The sequence below is a fragment of the Tetrao urogallus genome (genome assembly GCF_951394365.1).
Source record: "Tetrao urogallus genome assembly, chromosome: Z".
Classification (NCBI taxonomy): domain Eukaryota; kingdom Metazoa; phylum Chordata; class Aves; order Galliformes; family Phasianidae; genus Tetrao; species Tetrao urogallus.
The window spans coordinates 1,909,585-1,929,849 of NC_136816.1; the positions used below are offsets into that span (position 1 = coordinate 1,909,585).

Genomic DNA, 20,265 nt, shown 5'->3' on the forward strand with positions numbered 1-20,265 from the left:
CGCACCCACTGACATTCGTAGATCCTTGCTGAACGTTTATGGAAACCAGACAGTGGATGTCAGCACAGTGAAGTCACGGGTGGAGTGCTTCAGCAGTGGTGACAGCGACAGTGATCACATCCATCAGTGCAGAACTTTATGAGTGAGGCATGTAGGCTCTTATTCACTGCTGGCGAAAATGCATAGCTAATAGTGGTGACTATGTTGAAAACTACTGATTTGTAGCTGAGAATTTGCTCCATCAAATATTGTTATTGTGCTCTCCGTATCTGCTACAATTTCCACGGAAACAAATAGGAAACATTACTTTTTCAGTGATGTATGTATTTATTGATTCTGAATTGCTTTCCATAGGTGTTAGCTTGTGCTGGCTAGAGCACAAGATACATAGCTATTACTTAGCCATTAGCAAAGAAGTTGGCTGTGGTATGTCTTTGGCTCAGCATTTCTCTTGACATTTCTTGCATTGGTGTCCATAATGCTGACTATGCTATCCCCTTGTCTCTAATATGCCAGGCATAAGTACCTTATTCTGAAACTGGAATTCCTGTATTATTCTACGTGATGTATGATGCCCTATTTATCATGGGTAAACAGTGTTTGAGCCAACTCATGTAGAGGGTTTCTATCTATTCTGCTAATATTTCTTCTGTCTCACTTGCTAGGCATGTACCTCTAAGGTGTACCCCTGAGTTTCCATATTGCTGATCTCAGTGCAGCTAACTGCTTCTCTGATTACTGTTATGCTCCTTGTGTGTCTCTGAGCTTCCCAGATCATCTGACCTGACAGAACCTGTGCTCTATGAACTGTTGGATTCACCCTTTAATTTTAGCTAGTAAGCAAAAGCATGGACACAGCCGTGAGCTATCTGCTCTCAGTGACCCTGCAGAAGCAGAGCACCTAGATGACATTGCCTTAGCTCATCTCTGATGCTCACAAGACAAACCACGTCAAATCTTAGCTGGTCAACATTTGTCTTGACAAGATTTTTCAAGAATTGGTTCCCATGAGAGACAAAAAAATACAAAACAAAACAAACAACAAACAAAAACAAAACAAAAAAACCAAACCATGCTACACCTTGGGGTATGCCAGAGCCCAGAAAAATCAGAGCATTATTTACGTCTGTGGTGTCAATGCTCTTAATATTACTTCCAGTTTGGGGCTGTGCATCTCCTTAATCTCCTGCCCACTGGCACAGTGTCCAGTTCCACCTCTCGCAGACAGTCCTCACTGCTACAGCTTCCTCCTCTTCTTTTGCCTCCAGGACCGCTTTGACTTTCATTTCTCTTCCTCTTTTACTTCCATATCTTTATTCCCTCCCCTGTGCAAAGCACACAGAGCCTTCCTGCAGGCTCAATGAGTAAGTGCAATTCAAAGTCATAGAATCACAGAACCACAGAATCATAGAATCCTAGAATGTCCTGGGTTGAAAAGCACCACAATGATCATCTAGTTTCAAGCCCCCTGCTATGTGCAGGGTCACCAACCACCAGACCAGGCTGTCATAGCTTAATTTTAAAACTGTGACACTGCTTAAGCATTTTCTGAAAATCTGAAAGAGCCTCCTTGGAAACGGCCTCACCAAGTAAATAATATTTTCTGGGCTGGTCAAGATGTGTGATTGATCTAAAGAGATTACTGTTAAGACTTACATTGCTAACTGAGTAATGAGCCTTCATCTAATCAGACATTCCACACATTCGCTATCAATGTACTATCTGTGTTCAGTGATTAGCACAGCCTCAGTGAGGGCAGCTTCAGTGATGTTTGTACCTTTAAGCAGTTAACTTTTTTTTAGAGATGGTGATTTCCTTGTAGTTAAATTTGAAAATAAAACCAAGCACCGGTGAACTCAGTGGCAAATCTCCCACCAGCTTAATTGGCATCAGGATTCTCTGCGTGTTTGAAATAATTCCAGGTTTCTAAATCCTTATTTAAAGGATTATTGCTTGAGTAAGTCTTTTACGGTTATGGCCAATGTGGACATTAATAAAGGGTGATGAAAATCTCAGTTACAAAGAGAAGAAGGCTGAAAACTATTAAATCTGTGCACAAATCCAGTTTTATTTCAGTTACCTGAAAGGACTTCAGTAGCTACACAGAACACTTTGGAAACTGGACATCAGCTGTGTTAAGTATGATTAGTCTTATTAAAACCCCAAATCTCTGCCCAGTTTTGAAAATCACTGTGCATGAAGCATTTTGCTGCTCCTGTTTAAAACAAGATCTGACAAATGAAATTGTAAAAAAAAAAAAAAAAAAAAAAGTAAAAAATGCACAAAACTATCAAAATGGCTTAGATCATTAAAACCTAAAAGAGTTCATTAAAAAAAAAAATCTGCTGATTGTATCTAGTGTACTACTCATAGGTACAAGTGACTGGAAGCTTACAAATGTACGTGGTTATTAATTACACTGAGAATTTACATACATCTAGGGCCATGAAGTAGTGCCAGATGATGTTTAAAACTCTATTTCTGATACTCTCAGTGTGCTAACAGAAGCAGAATCAAAAGGAGGCTAGAATCAGAAAACAAACTACTTAATTCTGACTTGGCAGTAGCCCAAGGAAAGGCATCTAACCTCTGAAGTAGTTGATGGCACTAGCTGGCTTAGTGTCCCGTGATCACCATTCACTCAGGGAAAATGGGGGTTTGCTGGAAGCTGCCCTATTGTACATCTACACACAAAGTATACAAAGAGCCACACGAGTCTTCTGTCCCTGGTTCAACATTCAGCAGGTCTTGTGCAAACGCGTGCTGGTGCTCCTCAGTTGTTCTCCTGTGGCATTGCCATGGCCTGCAAGTGAAAAGGACAGGTTGCTGTTTTAAGGAAAGAGGCACTGACTGTCCTTGCTCTTGGTGCACTAGTTCTCTGTACTGCTCGCAAGGCATTCCACACGTTTTATAGAGGGTGCTCTGAGCATGATCAAAGCAGTCTTGTCATCCATCAGCTCTGAGTGTGACCACGAGCAAGGCCTTGGCCAAAAAGGCAGCTGAAGGGAGCAGACCCCTCAGGCCTGAGCTCACAGCGGTCTGATGGAAGTGGGAAGTCCAGCCTGAACAGCAGGCTGTAGTGAGAAACTGCCCTCCCCAGTAAGACCAGTGGCAACAAGAAGTGCTGGTGTGCTTTGGAACTGAAGGCATTGCCAGCTTTACCTCAGGAACTTTTGCATCAGAGCTCTTACAGTTTGTACCCAGACTCTGTCCACTGTAACTTCCATGGGCAAGGCTATGGTAGCATAATGACATGCTATTTTAATTATTAGACCTACATGACTTATTTACTACAGAATTTACTGCAGAATTTACTGCAGTAATTTACTACTTAGAATTTACTGCAGAATTAATGAATTAAAACTCCAGCATAGCTAGAAAACTCTAGAGATTTACCTGAATGTTTTACTTGCAAAAAACGGGAAGCACTGAATGTGCTTTGGTTAGGCAGATTTCACTAGTAAAAGATATATATGTGTGCTTCACCTTACACTCTCTGTATTTTTAACTGATAGCTCTCTTCCTTTTGTGTGTCTTTTCGAGATAAGGTAAGCAGAAGGAAGCCTGAGTTTCCACCGAGCTTTCTAGAAACCCTCACCCTGTCCAGAAGGCTTTGGTAGCATGAGGTCATTTAAGATGACTGGGTGGCCCAGCCCAGACACTGCTTTTCCCCTTGCTTCAATTTCATCTACAGCATCTCATGGAAAAGACCCAGTGACTAAGATTTACCTCTGTCCAGCAAGCCAGATCCAATTCCCCACAAAGATACAGGCATTGTCAATTGTTTATAGATTAAGAGTAGCAAAACAGTCCAGGACTAGTTTTGCTTGCTGTCTTACATTTTTCATGTTCAATAAGCGCTTAAAACAAAAAGGAAGCAAGCAAATACAAAACTCCCATATTAATTTTATTAAATATTTTTTCACATAATTTCCCCTAGAAATCTGAATTAAAAGTTTGGGTTTACTTTCTCAAAGGCCTTTCAAAAGTGTGAGTATTAAAGTTTGTGTTTTAACCATTTGGTAAAGTAATCATATAGTGTGACAAGCTTCCAATAATTTACACTGTTCTCACTGATTACATAAAAATTCAACACGATCTTACTTAGGGCTAACTCTGCTGAACTACTGAATTTCTGGCTTCTGTGCAGGGTGAAACTGTTCTGTAACTAAAAGAACACAGTCATTGAACTTCCCATATGGCTGACCAGTAAGAATCTCTTTTCTCCCCTTTTAAGAGGTTTGGTTTCCCAGTGCATGGAATAGTGCTAGCAGGAGCCCTAATAAGCTCTCACAGATGTCCTAGCACAGTCTCCTAATGCTTATGTTAAGATTTCTATTCTACCCAAATACAACCTCATGCGGTTGCTTAAAAATGCAGACAACAGCCAACCAGCCAACTCTTTCTCAAATCATACTTTTTCCATTTCAAAGTTTCAGTTGTGAAGAATTATATTCAACTTATTAAAAAATGCTTCAGTTCACTGTAAGTTACGAGGCTTAAAACATCTGACTTGAAAACTGGTGCTTTTTGGCAGAACAGTTTATACGGGAAATGTTACACATGACTTAAACTGGATAAAACGATCTGGCCTCTTTGCTGTTTTCCATTGACTAGGTTGCTTTTACCATCATTTGCTGCCTGAAGGCATACAGCTAAGGGCCAAGTTCTCATTTCCCAGCACAGAACTTGTCTCCTGCTGACCAAAGGGAGGTAGGCTGTTTCAGCACTCACACAAATTGGTCAACTGAGTCCACAGGAAAGAGGAAATGAGGTTGTGGGCTGAGCAGCCAAATCCAGTGTCATCACCCACATGTGGCAAGTCCTCAGATTTGGTTTTCCCATTTATAAAATACATGGCTGTGTTGCCCTACTCTCTTCCAAAGTAGAGAACTGCACACCAGGGGGTTGCTAACAGAAAAACGGAGTGGTGTTTGGAATCAGGCTTTACGCTGATGCCAGGCATGAGTATCCCGGGAGCTCCTGCCTGAGCTGGGCAGGCCCCAGGTCCACTGCTCCCACATGCAGGGGCAAGAGGGCAGCCCTCAGCCCCAGCCCCGTGCTCGGAGCTGAGGGCTGCTGGGGAGCGCACTGCCTCCTACTTACACAGGGAGTCCTTTCTCCAAACTGGCTGTAGAAGGTCATCTTGACTTTGTGCTTGTGCCCCGTCCTCTGGTCAAAGGTGTTGCAGCTGTCAAAAGGCGGGCTGTACAAATGCAGGCTGACAGCAGTCTCTGTGTGGCTGATGTTCTCCACACGGTGCAGGCCAATGGAGTCTACACAAGTTGCGGCACGAAACAAGAAGTTGAGTTAACAGGCAGATTTAATGAGATCTCAAATGCCTGGGAAAAAAGAAGTTATCTAAACTTAAACCAGTGAGCAAGCCAGTTAGGCATTCCTGCACTTTTAAGGGCAATGCATAACTCAGTGCAGGGAATCTGACTGCTGATCTCCAGCACAGGTTCCTGAAAACTTCAAATCACCTTACAGCCTTTCACACCTCCCATAATGCTGGATTATCTGCTACTGGCTGGGGGCCCATAGGAATACAGAAAAGCCTGAGGACAGCCTGTCAGCTGTTTTCAAGCTATCATTTCCAAAGGAGCTCAAGGTAATTTAATTTCCTCAGAGATGCTGTTATAGATCCTCTAGAGGCTGGACAGTTCATGTTTCTTAAAAACATCAAGATGTTCTTCAGGGAGGAAGTTTTTGTATTTCTAATCCTTAGCCCAGTTAACAAGGACGTCAGTCATGTTGTCGGCTACTTGTATCTGGGGCAGAGACATAGTTATCTTCTGTTGGAGGCATCTGTTTACTAATTAATCTTTCCAGAGTGTTAGTTTGGAGCACAACAGCCTTCTCATTTGTCTGGTCTTTTGAATAAGGTGACAAATTACTAGTGACTGGCACAGTCCCAACCTTAGCTGAATAGCAAGCATAATTGAACTTGTAATAAAACAAGGCACTGTCTGTTGTGTGGCTACTAACAAAGTAATGGTGCCTGCTGGAGCAATGGAGTAGAAATCAAGCAGTCACATGAAAATGTAAGGTATGAAGAATCGCATCCACCCCCAAGACAACATTTCCATTCTGCAATAAATTTGAGCTTTTGAGTTACGTAGAAGAGACCTTGTATTCAAATTCACCCTGCTGTAGAAACAATTCAGGCTTTTGTACCTGCACTGATTTGTTATATAATACCTACACTGGTATTGCACAATGCTGGCATATTGCTCTGTGAATCCTATGGGCACTTTTAACTTTGGTAACACTGGAATTGTAAGCTCCAGGCGTCATTACCATAACTTATTTAGATAGAGGATGTGCTGTCCTAATTCTGTGCTCGTGCAATAGACTTGAACTCAGATGAGTGGATTTTAACCTCAGAAGTAAAGTACAACAGTAGCCAAGAAGCATGCAATGAAAACATGAAGCACACTGTTGAAGTATTTCAGGTAACCAACACACCGCCAGTGTTTTCCTTCTAGTTGTTTTTTATCTATCTGCTTTATTAGTCATTTATTTTTAAAGCAAACTGTCAGCCAGGAAACGTGTCAGAGATCCAAACTGGCCCAGAAAAGCAAATATCAAATTTGTTTTAAACAACAGAGAAAGTTTGGATTAGTTGCACATGCAGTATAATTCCTTGCAAGGGAAATAATTGCACAGTGAGGAAGATCTACACAAGCATGAGAACCCCTTGGCAGCAGTGTGGGAGCAACCCTTTCATCAGCAGACATGTCAAGCTCCTGTCTGCATTTCCTGCCCTGTGGATTTTGTGATTTCAATTAACACAGCATTCCTTCAACAAAGGGCTGCAGAGTCCTGCTCTTGCTTCCTCCATGCTTAATACACAGCTCAATATGAGGCTCTGCTAAGGAGCTCCAGGGCTCAGCCCCACCAGGTGCATGCTCCAGCTTCTAAGCCATCCCACAGAAGCAATCACACCATCACACTACTCAGCAATACTCACTGCCCTTCAACATGACGTGTGATGTCTTTCATAGGATCAGACCATGATAACCAGCTGGTCACTACCAGATGGCCTTCAGCACAGCACAACACACTGAAACCACGGGTACGCACAGCGGCACAGCTGTAGGTATCTGGGCAACCATACTGCTGGAGACTTGGTTGTCTCTCGGTGCCCGCGAGGTGAGGCAATCATTTTGTAAACTGAAATGCTCAAGTCTGCCCAGCTGTGCTGACACTGCACTTCAGCACTATGCTCCCCTGATGGTTTGGACAACAAACCTGGGGATCAGGGCCTTTGCTTCTGCCTGCTCCGTGTACTCCATCAACAGCTTTTGTATTTTTTGTCCCAGGATTTCCACTGCTTACCAAAAGGATTACTTCTTTGGAAAAAAATACAAAGATTAAGATGATTAAACTGTCAAACCTTTAGTTCCCTTATTTCTCACAAAAGCTCCAAGTTTATAAGCAATTTCAGATATTTATTAGGGACACAGCTCTGAATGGAGTAGAGAAGCTATCTAGCACATCTAAGCAGCAAGCAATTGTTGCAGTTATGAGCGAGTTGAAGGACTATTTTATTTGTTCTACCGAACGTAAATGCGCAGTTCTGTGCAGAATCTAAAGATCCCTGTTCTTTGACAATCATGCAAAATGCCATAAGCATCACACTATTAGATGCAGGAGACTATTTAGAGAGCACACAAACTCTTTTGCTAGAAATGGGACTCAAGGATAAGCAGTTGTCAAACAACAAGCTATTAGAAGAGCTTACCATTAATATAGGCACATTGATTTTCTCTCAAAACTCGCTCTGATTTCTTAGTCATTTCACCATTCCCTTTTTTCTCAGGCCATTCAAACAGAGTCTCCTTTAGATTTCCCTGGAGAATCTTCATAAAGCAGTGTGAATCAGTGTGGTCATGGATGCTGCTATATATGTGAAAAGAATAACCAAACTCAGAAGGATATGCATATTTAAGTACTGCAAGCTACACAGATGGCACAACATACAGTATCTGGATGTAGCCTAAGAATTATACTCAATTGCACATGGGTCATGCACAGTAATCTTAGGGAAAAAGAAAAGAAAAAAGGCAAGGACATCCAGAGGCACTAGGATATACCTACTTAAAAACAACCTGTTAGAACCATACTGGGATAAGTTTACATGTAGCAGGATTTAAGGAAACATCAGATATTGGTCAACATGTGACCTCGCCAGGGAAAAATACAAAGGAAGTCTAAGAAGGACGGAAAAAAACATCTTCAGAACAGCAAACTCCTGTGGGCCAAGAAACAGAACAATGCTTTCCAGTGATCTCCGGGCAGAGGCCAGAATAAACTTGCAAACACATCTGATATTTGCAGATTCACCATGTTCCCCCCAAAACGTGGGATAAGTTACTGACTTCCACTTAATTTCTACAGAGTCTTTACTGTTGGGGTGCATAGGCACTTATTGAATAAAAAAAACACTCTGATAAGTACAACCAGCTATAGTAACCTGTTAATTTCGCTGGTATGGCAAAAATGAACAAAAACAGCAGGATTTGGCACAATCTGTGTGTTTGCTTGGTCTGTCTCCTTGCTCAGAACTATTTGCTACAATTGGAGATACATGGGCTGGATTTTATTTGGTTTTGATTTATTTTTTTTAAATAGAGGACTAACTGTTAGAGCAGCCAGCAGACTGGGACAAAGGGAGACATCTCTGTTCACTGGGTTGATGGAGGAAAGGGGAATTTGGCCTCTCTGAAGCACAGTCCTATTGAATTTCAATTAAAAACTCGGTATTTGTACATTACAGTTTTCAATAAACAAACTTCTTTAAATGTTTTATTTCTTCAATAAAAAAAAATCATCTCCTCTACGAAGTGAGATGTCAGAAAGGCAGAGCTTACTTCAGGCACGGAACACTTCACAAATGACACATTGTCACAGTCCTTCCACAAGCCATGAGAACAATCTGATCCTCCTCACATAGGAAGCAGAAATCTGCTTGTGGTCTCTGTCTAGCTCTAGCAAATGCTCATTCAACTCAAACAGAGTTTGACATAAATCACAGCCTTTGTGAGAACAGCCCACAAGGACCAGCAGTGGTGGACTTGATTCTTACATGTCTCTGGGTATAACTTCAAGGCATCCAGTAGAGAATACCACAAAAGTTAGCTATGCGTGCTCGATTAAAACAAACAAAAACCTCGTCCTCGCAGCTCCCTGGAGCTGTTTTTATATAGAAGGCCAAGCAGCCAAAACCCGCAAGTTTTGTTATTTCACGTTGCGTTTTGGCCAATGTTTTATGAAGAACCCTCCGTGGGACAGGTCCTTCCTTCAGGTTGTAGGACACACAGCTCACAGGGAGGAGGAGGGATGCCTGAGCCCACGGATCAGAGTTCTCACCCAGATGTACTTTTATCGTCATGTGGCAGAGACTAGATTGAAACAACACAGGAGAGCAAAGGCTGCGTAAACTGGACCAAGTCCTGCTTCCGCAAAGCCTCTCTCACTGCAAAGTGAGGCAGATCTCTCAGAACCAGCACGGTCCATCCAACCTGCCCTACCCCCAGGACCCACTGCAGTACTGGGATTAAAAATGTCCTCCCAGAAAGGGAGTTTAATTTGGCAAGAGTATTTATCCTAAACGCTCTAAAACAGTCCGTGAGGTACAGCCTTGCAAAAACTAAACAAACAACCAAGTATTCAGGACTGCTATCCAAAATGAATAATGACCAGTTCTGTACTGCTTAATTTCCAGGTGTTTTCTAACAGCTCGTGCAGGGCTGATTATTTTCTTCTTCTCATTTAACAATGAAAGATACAGTAGCTTTATATCTGTTTGCTAAAGCCATAACCTTTGAATACAAACCTGCCATGTCCTTCACCCCAGCACAAGATCATCAAGTTGAACTTTCCATTTCCATTGTCCACAAGATTTCTTGTGTATCTGCAATATAAAGTGTTTGCTTTTCTAACTGTACTGATATGCTCATGAAAGACAAAATTATATAAACACTGCTATACAAGCGAGCTGCAACATAAAAACCTTGTTACTGAAAGAAAAGTTTTTCTTGGAAAAAGTGAAGTTGAACTTTAAAGCTGTTTTTGTGAAAGTACTTTTTCCTCAGCAGGTAAAAATTGGACATAGTTAATATTTAACAGTCATATTGCTTTTGAATTACATAGATAGATCAGAGTTTGGGAACTGTGAGTCTAAGACTAGAGTGGTAGACAGGATCAAATCAAAATAGCTATTGAATGAAGTCACTCCAGCAGCTGGCTTATAATTAGAAACAGAAGACTGCTATGAAATAAGAAAAATACATGGTAACATCATTCTACAGCTATTTTTTTGGATACTCTTGGCTCTTTCTCGTTACACAGCATTCACTTGAACTAGGCCAAAAAAATAAAAATAAAAAAAAAAGTCAGGTTTTCACTTAGAACTTTGAGGACAAGGACAAGAATATACACCTCATACCATAGTGTTCTTGTGCTTAGACCCATACCAACGGGTCTAATTTCTGCCAGCATTTCTCTAGCTTAAAGGTAGAAGACAAAATACTTGCTTTTAAAAGCTTTGCAAACAATGTGTATTCCAGAATGTTACTTGCTCTTGAGGTTTGAGGGGGTTTTCTGTACAGCCACACTGGTTTCCTTGCACCCCTGGCATGCCTTTCCCACTCACCACACGCCGCTGAGAAGCTCCCTGCAGAAGCTCCCTCCTTTCTCTTTGCCTGCAAATTGCTTGCCATACTGTGGCTCTATTGATTCAAGGCTCATGCCTCTAGCTGTTACAGTGCAGATCACCCATTGATTCTGTGTTAGCTTTAGTCATGATCATTAGCACTTTGCCAAATAAATCAAACTTATGCCCTTTAGAGATGCCTTGCTTTTATCTGAATTATGCAAGCACAGACACGCAGAAACTGCCTGATATCAGTTGATTTTGTAATAGTTTCTTCTTAATCCCACTCTATTGCAACAAAGATGGGAAGCAGACCATATTCAAAGCATAACACCTATGCCAATATGCTGCCTTTTAGCACTCATAATCTTTATGTGCTTTAGATAGGCATAATTTCTCCTACCACGTCAGAGCACAAGCTATCAATGCTGGCAAAGGAATGGACTCTCCAAGTGCTGTTATTTCAGTCAGCAGGTCAGGCTGCCAGGCAGGCTGGCATTAGAAAGATTTCTAATCCTTACTTTCCTTAAGTTTGTGATTTGTCCCAAACAGAGAAAACACGAGATGAAGAGAGGTTAAAAACCCCAGACCACAGCAGCGAGGTGAGAGGGAAGAGTCCGTTCGGACTGCAAGTTTCAAGGGAGATGCTCAGACAAAATCCATCTATTTCTAAACGCAAGAGAAGGGAGCCACCAGCGGCAGGACCAGCCCAGCTGTCGCGCGGCGGATCGAAGCGCCCGCTAACCGCGCCGTCCCCCGGGGACGCAGCGCAGAGCTTCGCCCCGCGGAGCACCGGAGCAACGCCCCCCGCTTCACCCCCGCGCCCTCCGGGCCCGAGGGGACCTGAGCCGGGCCGCCTCCATTGGCCGCCGCCGCCCCGCCCGCTCTCCGCCCCGGCTCGGCCCTCCGGGGGCACAACGAGGACCACCGCGCCCAGGTCGGGATGGCGGCCCGAGCCTGGCGTGCCGCCCGGAGGGGCTGCGGCGGGGGTCGGCAGGGCGAGGGACGCGGCGGGGCCCCCGCTCGCCTACCTGTACTGGTCGAACTGGGCGTACTGCAGCCACTCGTCGGGGTTGCTCTCGTAGGACTCCATCAGCGCCTGCACCTCCTCCACACTCACTTTGTCCTCGGCGAAAAGCCGGTGGAGGATGCGGACCAACTCCTCCAGGCTCCCCGCCTTCCACATCTCCGTCTGCACCGGCTGCTCCATCGCCGGTCACCGTCCGCCGCGCTGCCTCACCCGGCTCCGCCGCCCGCTTTTATGTGGCCGGGAGGCACGGCGGGAGCTGCCACCGCCCCGGCGGGCGGAGGGGCCGGGCGGCGACGGGCGGGACCGCGGGCAGGCCTGCCCGACCCTGCGGCGGCACAGACACCGGCGGGCGGGGCTCGGATCCCTGCCGCCGCGAGCCCCTCGGCCGGGGACGGCCGTGCAGCCGCCGAGGGAGGAGGCGGTGATTGCAGGCCGGCTTTGTAAGGTTTGCAAGAGCTGAATCTGTGCGTTGCAACCAGGAGACTCTGCTGACGATAGCAACGGCCGCTGCGTGGCTGCACGAAAAGCATCTCTTCTTTGCAGCTGAAGAGCAGGCGAAGAACGAGCACATCACTTCCTTTGGTGGGATGTTCAGTGTTTGTTGATGTCCAGGTATTTAAACACAGGAAAAAACATTATGCTTCCACTGTTAATTCCAGACACTTCAGAACTTTGATTTGTTTGGCACAGCGTTGATGGCATCATTAGAGATGCCTCTAGATGCAACAGGGGGGGCACTTTGTACCTCCCTGTGTTACAGTTGAGGGCTAGACTGGATTTACTTCCTGCAGTTTCACACTGCAGCTGTCGTTGGTTGTAGCTCACTCATAAAGCTGCAAACATAAATTCTTTCAGAATTTTATATATATAAATTATATAAATATATATAATAAATTCTTTCAGTTTTTTTTTCTTTAACTTCATTACAAGATTGATATTCTTCTAGTATACTCCTTCCCTGTTCTCCCCCCTTTTGTTCCTATTCACATCTATTCAGGAATATTTTCACTCTGAATATTTCAACACGAGGTGTTAATCCTGAAAACCTCTGAAGGAGTTCATTAATTGACTGCATGAAAATCATTAGGAACAATGGTTATGGATTTTCACTCACTGCACTGACAGAAATGGCACAAGGATCCGAGCTCATACACAGCAGTTGATGCTGTATATAACCTCAGTCGTAGAGGCTGTCCGCCACTGACAAACTAAATAGAGTGTTGTAATCCACACAGAACTGGAGTTGTCTTCACGTTATCAGTTGCCCTTTTTTGAAGAAGTATATGGCATTATTCCCATTTCATTTCTTAAAATCATCCGTTTATACTCCCATAGAAATTAATTAATGCTCATGTTCCTCAACCATTCACTGGAATACTCCTCAAGTCTGTAGGAGGCTTTATTCCATCAAATGTAATAGATGTTGTAACAAAGTTTTAAAACAAAAATCATATGTCCATTTTAAGACTGGCTACTTGAATCTAGTTTGAAAAGGATGCCCAAAGCTACTGAGGCCAACAGCACAGTGGTTTTTGTTTTGTTTCTCTGATAAATGAGCCCTTTTCCTTTGCTTAACAGTGGCACTCAGTGGCATCTCTCAGAGGAGGAGACACATAATCATGTTTGGTGCTGCTGAATCTGCTTGGTGCTATGGCACCCACAGGATGCCAGCATTTCTATCCGAAATGTATGCAGATAGCAGAGTGCCTGCAGTGGACAAATACGCTTTGGGCTGGAGCAAGAGCAAGCAAGGGAAGAAGCGTAAAGGTCTGAGGATTTTTTTCCTGTGTTTCACATGTCGTCCTTGTGAAGAGCAGAGGGTTTGCACAAACAGTGAATCATTCTTGCACTTGTTATGACGTGACTTCACTGAGAGGCACAGAGGAAAACAGTAAACTATTCCTGCTGATGGTTAGAACTCTGCCGTTGACGACGGGAGGTTAGGCTATAATCACAGAAACACTGCTTCATAGACAAATGCCTAACCATTCAGCTCTTACCAAGGACAGGTGCAGGCACTGTGAGACTGTGAGCAGTCTTTGGATGTGACATCGAACACCAAGTGAGACACCAGTTCATGATCCAACTAGTTATTGGCAGCCCACCTCTTCCGGCTGTGCAGCTCAACCGCTGACCTCAGTTTCTTTGCTTCTGCTGAGCAGTAAGAGAAAGTTAGGACCTACAGCTGTAGTGCATGTTGAAGGCATTGCAGGCTTTGGTGCCGTTTGTGTCTCAGTGGCAGCAGCTCTCTAAGAAGGGCTAAGAGAACAGAGCGTGTGGTCACAAGTCGGTAATAGAGAAAAGGTTAATAATCTTCCCCAGGGGTACTTCCCTCACTTGCCCCAGTGTATCGCATTTACAGACCCAAAGATTTACAGTATGGTTGCTACCTTTTTCTTTAAGTGATGTAAGGACTGTGCCCCGCATCTGAAACCTCAGGTGACTCAGCCTACGACACCAGTGCCTTTTATTCCTCATGAACTCTTGGATAGATGCAATTTGTACAGAACACACCTTTTGGGTTAGAACCAAGAGGAAACGTAAGCAAATATTCATTGCAAATGTCAAATTGGCATTTGGAAATATATAAGAGTATGCCATCTAAAACAGCAGTTCCCAAACTCTGATCTGGAAGACAAAGCAAAATGATGAGATACATCCAGATGGGCTGGGCCATACTGGGGCTGTGGAACTGCACGCATAACCTGGGGAGACTGATCCTGCAGTGTGCAGCAGGCTTGCTATGAGAATCTGCAGCTTGCAAAACGATTCACTAAAGGAGTTTGAGAATAAGTCATATTACACATCATGCAGTGAAATGCAATCAGACTATAAAACACAGTGATCAGTGAGTGAAATGAGTGCAGTGTACACCGAGTCTTGCCATATGCTGAACGCATGGGTCGCTGCTAAGCAGTGTGTGTGCTGCTGCATGAGGGAAAACGTGTGGGAGAGCTGCACGGCATAAACCATACAGGCTCCTAAAGTAAGTAGTTTGATCAAATTTCAGTGTGTGGTTGGTGTGCCGCATGAAAGGTGTCTATGTTAGAAACAAAATATAAAAGACTGGCACCCATACCCTCTCTGTGTGAGAACCAAATGAAAGTACACTTCTGTTTCTTTAGATTTGCAGTACTTAGCTGAGAAAGCTAAATAAAGTCCTTCCTAGACTTCTCTGCACTGATGGTATTTACTGTGTGGTTTTGTTTGGATCTATTCTCTTCTGTGAGGTTTCCTGTTTCAGAGCTGGAGAGCTCTTAATGCATTTTAATTCCTGAGAGCTGCCAAGGTTATGTTACCAAGTTCTGTTACCAAGCTGGGTTTGAGGGAAAGACATTTTTCTGCTCTAACTTCATATGGGGACTTTTGCAGCTGGAACAACTAACTGTAACCTCTTTGATTTTTTATTTTATTATTTTTTTTTAATGCTAAAGCTCTCTGTGCCGTGATATTTTAACACTATTTTCACATAGTCTGGTATGTATACATAAATAATATGCAAATAAAACAGTTCTGTGAAAAGATGTAGAGCAAGGACCCAGACTCTGCACTTTTCCCTAACTGTTACTATTTAACGTCCATCGGGCATGCCTAGTAAGAAAAAGCATGATTAAATTTAGACAAGCCATTGTTACTTCCCTCACCACCTGCAATCTGATTGCAAAAAGAAGTCGCAGCATCTAGCTGTCAGTATGCATTTAGAGCAGGTATGTATGTGATAATTACAAGGAAGGAAAGCTGCAGAGCCATTTCTAAAAATATGTGAGGTTTCTTCTCAAGTTCAAAGAGGGACAGTGTTTTTTCCCCCATATTTATCCACTTTTTTTTTTTATCTTTTTTTTCTCTCGATGTGGATACAGGGAAGCCAATCTCACCTGTGTGAGCTGTGGGACTGTGTATCCACCACTAAATATGCCAAGGACTGCCCTCTGGTAGAGGTAAGCCAGCAAAGAGCAGTTTGCAGCCGCTTATTAACCTCTTAGACTCCAGAACAGGCTGGCAACATGCTAACTACCTACCAGAAAAGGCACCTTGATAACTGACAAATTGCAGGCATGCCAGAATCTGTGCCTGCAACTCTTCCACCAATTGACTGTACTGAAAATGGTGCTTCAGTGCCCCAAAAGTTTTCTGGCACCACTGACTCCAGAAACATAGATGTGGTGTGACTGGCTTAATGCTGAGCTTCTAACTTACTCATTTTGGTGCTTTTTTAGTCAATACTGTAATTAATTCAACTTTCCTTTATGACTATTGTAGGATGAAAAACAAATCCGTAATGAATTCTTGTCTCTCTGGTTAGCAAAGCATCAAGTCAGAGTTTTATCATGAGTAAAGATTAGTGAGGAGCACCTGGCACCTCATGGGTTTATAGCTGTTGAAGCAGGTGCAAACCAGGAACAAAAATAATAACTAGGATATTGCAGTACTTAATCTTGGGAGCATATTAAGTACAGTACTAGCAAAGCTGAAGTGTGATCTCAGAAAATAAGAGCAATCACATTCAACTTGCTTTGTTACAGATTTTCATTCTCTTGATAATCCAATAAAAAACAAAGCCAGAAATGTTTTCAAATGTACAATGCTCTTTATAAAAGCTAGCATCAAGTAATAATCATCCTGCAAAACACAGAGCCAATAGCATTTTCCCAATTCTCTGTCTCATCTACACATAGGAAGGTGTTGTAACATGACAATGCCTTGCATGACCTTTGTGCAGTATCACTGAGGAGTAATGGGGACCTCAAGATGCTCAAGTATGGAATAGGATTAAAGCATACGTAACTAAATTGGAGTTGGATCTGCAAAATAAGCATGAACTGCAACAGTGCACCAACAGTGGACCAACAGAAGCTGCTTTAAAGCTGAATGGAGGGTTGCAGAATTGATATGTGAATTTTTTTCCTCCATTTTAGTATAAATCAGTACACTCAAGATTATATTGGTGGGAAAGGTGGCAATTAATACATGCACCTCTTTGTTAACCAGCAGTTCTTCAGGAATTAAAAGGAGAGATGGCATTTGCACAATATGCTCACAGTAATGTAATCATATATATGATCATTTTACCGCTAATGCAGCCCAGTTTCAAATAGCTCCTTTATGTTTTCAAGACGCTTTTAAGATTAGTTCAAGCTCCAGATTATAACTTCACAATTAAGACCAGTCTCTAAACCATCATCTGAGTAATAAATTGTACACAATGCCTCCCAGTTCAGAGGGTTTGAACTTGATAACTGTCGCTTTGGAAACAGGATAGCAATTTTGCATAGCACTGTTTGGCCTCAGAAGACCATGCAGAATACAATATTTCACGAATCCACTGTAACAGTTTTCCTTTCCAAGAAATATCTTTACTTCCCAAGCTTTAAAAATAATTTGCTGATTTTTTTTCCAATTTGCCTGTTCGGTTCATTCAATTACATAAAATAAGTCATAAATAAGTCATAAATAATATAGTCAAATAAAGTGACTACATTGCAAATAATGTCACATAAGCATCTTTGGGTGGAACACAATACTCTTCTATGTGAATTGACACTCTGTAGGCCTTTTTTTTTCTTTTTCCTTTTGTCCTCTTAAAAGCTTGTCCAAAATGTCAATCCTTACTTTGATGCATTTTTCCCTCCTACTGTAACAATTAATGTTACTTTGGCATAGCCAGCAGGGAGGTGATCATCCCTGTCAGCTTCAGGCTTGCAAGGTCCCATCTGGAGGACAGAGCATCCAGGCCTGGGGCCACCAGCACAGGAAGGATGTGGAGCTGTTGGAGGGAATCCAGAGGAGGCCACTAAGATGATCAGAGGGCTGGAGCACCTCTCCTGTGAAGAAAGGCTGAAGGAGTTGGTCATGTCCAGCCGGAAGAAGAAAAAGCCCTGGGGACACCTCATTTTGGCCTTCCAGTTCTTAGAAGGAACTTATAAATCAGGAGAGAGATCAACTTTTTGCATGGTCTGATAATGACAGAACAAGGGGAAATGCTTTTAAACTAAAAAAAGGTGAGAGTTATGTACGTTGAAAGTAATGAAAAGCTCAAAGTAATGGCTCTTATTTTCATTGAAACTACAACAGATACAAAGAGCAAAACAACACCATTTGATAGAGCAAATACTCAGCTACAAAACACCATTTTTCCATACAGTCACCATCATTTTTGCCAGTGATGAGTAGGAGCCTGCATGCTGCTGTCTCGCTCCAATTTATAGGAGGGAGAGGAGGTTCTTTCATTATCTCTATACCCAGCGTGAGATTAAGAAACAACAGTTCAAATGTTGGTCCAACCAGTTTATTACAAATCTTAATTAGAGAAATGGGGAAGGGCAGGACGGACACTATTATGAATGAGGGTAATGGGGAAGGAGGGCAATAGAAAAGATAGAAAAGAAGAAGCAAGGAGTCTTGCTTCTTCTTCCTTCTTGCAGGAAGCAAGAGGGAGATGGTCACCACCATGGATCCAGCGTGGTTCGTAGTTCAGTCTTTGATCTTCAGTAGTGGTGGGTTGTTGGGCACTGTTCTGTTGATGACAACTAGAACGACAACAACCATGGCAATGATGGCCACTTTTCGATGCTTTCCAAGGGGTCGAGTCAGCTGTCTTTGGAGTGACAGCTCAAATCCAAAGTGCTCGAGTCAGCTCTCCTTGGAGTGGCAGCTTCTGGCTCCGGGATCTCAGCAGGAAATTCCTTTGTTCCTATCTTCCTGGCCTTGCCAGCAGATAAGAGGGAGCAGGGAGGTGCCAACTTGTATCTTGCCTTCACAGGATATGGTGACGTCGTCCCCCAGTCTCCCAAAGCAAGCTGGAGTTATTTGGTCACAGGCTAGGTCTTCTGCCAGTAAACAGTCCTGAGCACTATCTTCCAAAGGCAAACAGCTAAAATTGTCCACACAGTTATGTTGATTGCCATACAACAACACCCATCACTCCTCTTCTAGACAAGTCAGTCTGCAAGTGTAGAGTCTTGCATCTGGGGAGGAATAATTCCATGCACCAGTACAGACTGGGGGATGAGCTGCTGGAGGGGAGCTCTGCGGAGAGGGACCTGGGTGTCCTGGTGGACGACAGGTCGGCCATGAGCCAGCAGTGTGCCCTCGTGGCCAAGAGGGCCAATGGCATCCTGGGCTGCATTAAAAGAGCGTGGCCAGCAGGTCGAGGGAGGTGATCCTCCCCCTCTGTTCTGCCCTGGTGAGGCCTCATCTGGAGCACTGCGTCCAGTTCTGGGCTCCCCAGTACAAAACAGACAGGGATCTCTTGGAAAGAGTCCAGCGCAGGGCCACCAAGATGGTGAGGGGCCTGGAGCATCTCTGCTATGGGGAAAGGCTGAGTGAACTGGGTCTGTTCAGCCTGGAGAAAAGAAGGCTGAGAGGGGAGTTGATCTAGGTCTGTCAGTATCTGAGGTGTGGGGGGCTGAATGGCGAGGCCGGACTCTTTTCAGTGGTGAGTGGAGACAGGATGAGGGGAAACGGCCGGAAACTGCAGCATAGGAAGTTCTGCACCAATGTGCGAAGGAACTTCTGTACAGTGAGGTGACGGAGCACTGGAACAGGCTGCCAGGGAGGTGGTGGAGTCTCCTGCTCTGGAGATGTTCAAGACCTGCCTGGATGCTGACCTGTGCGACCTGCTGTAGGGAACCTGCTTTGGCAGGGGGTTGGACTCGATGAGCTCTGGAGGTCCCTTCCAACCCCTACAATTCTGTCATTCTGTGATTATCACAAGAAATACCTCAGGAAGCAAGCTTTGAGCCAAAAAAAAAAAAAAAAAAAAAAAAAAACCCAAACAAAAACAAAACAAACAAACAAACAAAAACAAAAAACAAAACAAACAAAAAAAACCAACCAAAGAAGGATTCTCACAGCTGCTCTTGTAAAAATCTGCACGGCCATCCAGCACGTGGCTTTTTGCTCACATTGCTGTCACCACTGCTAAAACTCATCCACTGCCTCACTGTGCTCACATCCTCTGTTTGCCCATAAACATTCAGCAAGCATCAGTGAATGTCAGTGGGCACATTCTCTCCCGCACGGAGGAACAATGACATACCTTGGCTTCAATTGCACTTTCAGGTCAGACACCATTCTGTTGGACCGCCCCTCTGCTGCCATCTGTCGCACAGCTATGAAGTGCACAGGAACACTGGGGGAAGGCTCAACCAACCTCTGCTGCCATAACACAAGCATCCTGCTTGTGACGTTGCGGCTCACATAATGAAATGGGAGGCATTGTTTTCAGATGGGAACTTATACATAGGGATATACAGCAGCAAGGCAGTTGGAAAAAAAACCAACACTCTAGGAAGTACCGTAGAATTAGTTAATAGAAGGTAGTGTACAATTGAGAGAATATTCATGCTTTTCTAATCAAATACATATCAGGAACAATTTGGTACACCCAGGCCCACTGCAGACAGGGAGAGTCCCCTGTGATGTGCGTTTTCATGGCTTTCTCCACACATCTTGAACAATCCTTGGTTTCTGATTCAATATGTATCCACGCATACACATGCGCTTCTGCTGAACACACTCCAAATCCACAGCAAGGGGTTGTTTTAGGATAGCATCACCCCTCATAACTTACTGC

At 43.7% G+C, this 20,265-nt stretch overlaps 1 protein-coding gene across 1 annotated transcript; it reads right to left on the minus strand.

Annotated features, from left to right (window-relative positions):
- Window positions 1-2,773: 2,773 nt before the first annotated feature.
- Window positions 2,774-11,870, minus strand: CDO1 (cysteine dioxygenase type 1; the record flags this gene model as incomplete). The annotated part of the gene is made up of 5 exons (XM_079548667.1): window positions 2,774-2,803; window positions 5,107-5,276; window positions 7,748-7,905; window positions 9,842-9,919; window positions 11,692-11,870. 5 exons carry the CDS (start codon window positions 11,868-11,870, stop codon window positions 2,774-2,776), a joined length of 615 nt encoding a protein of 204 aa, XP_079404793.1.
- Window positions 11,871-20,265: the final 8,395 nt, after the last annotated feature.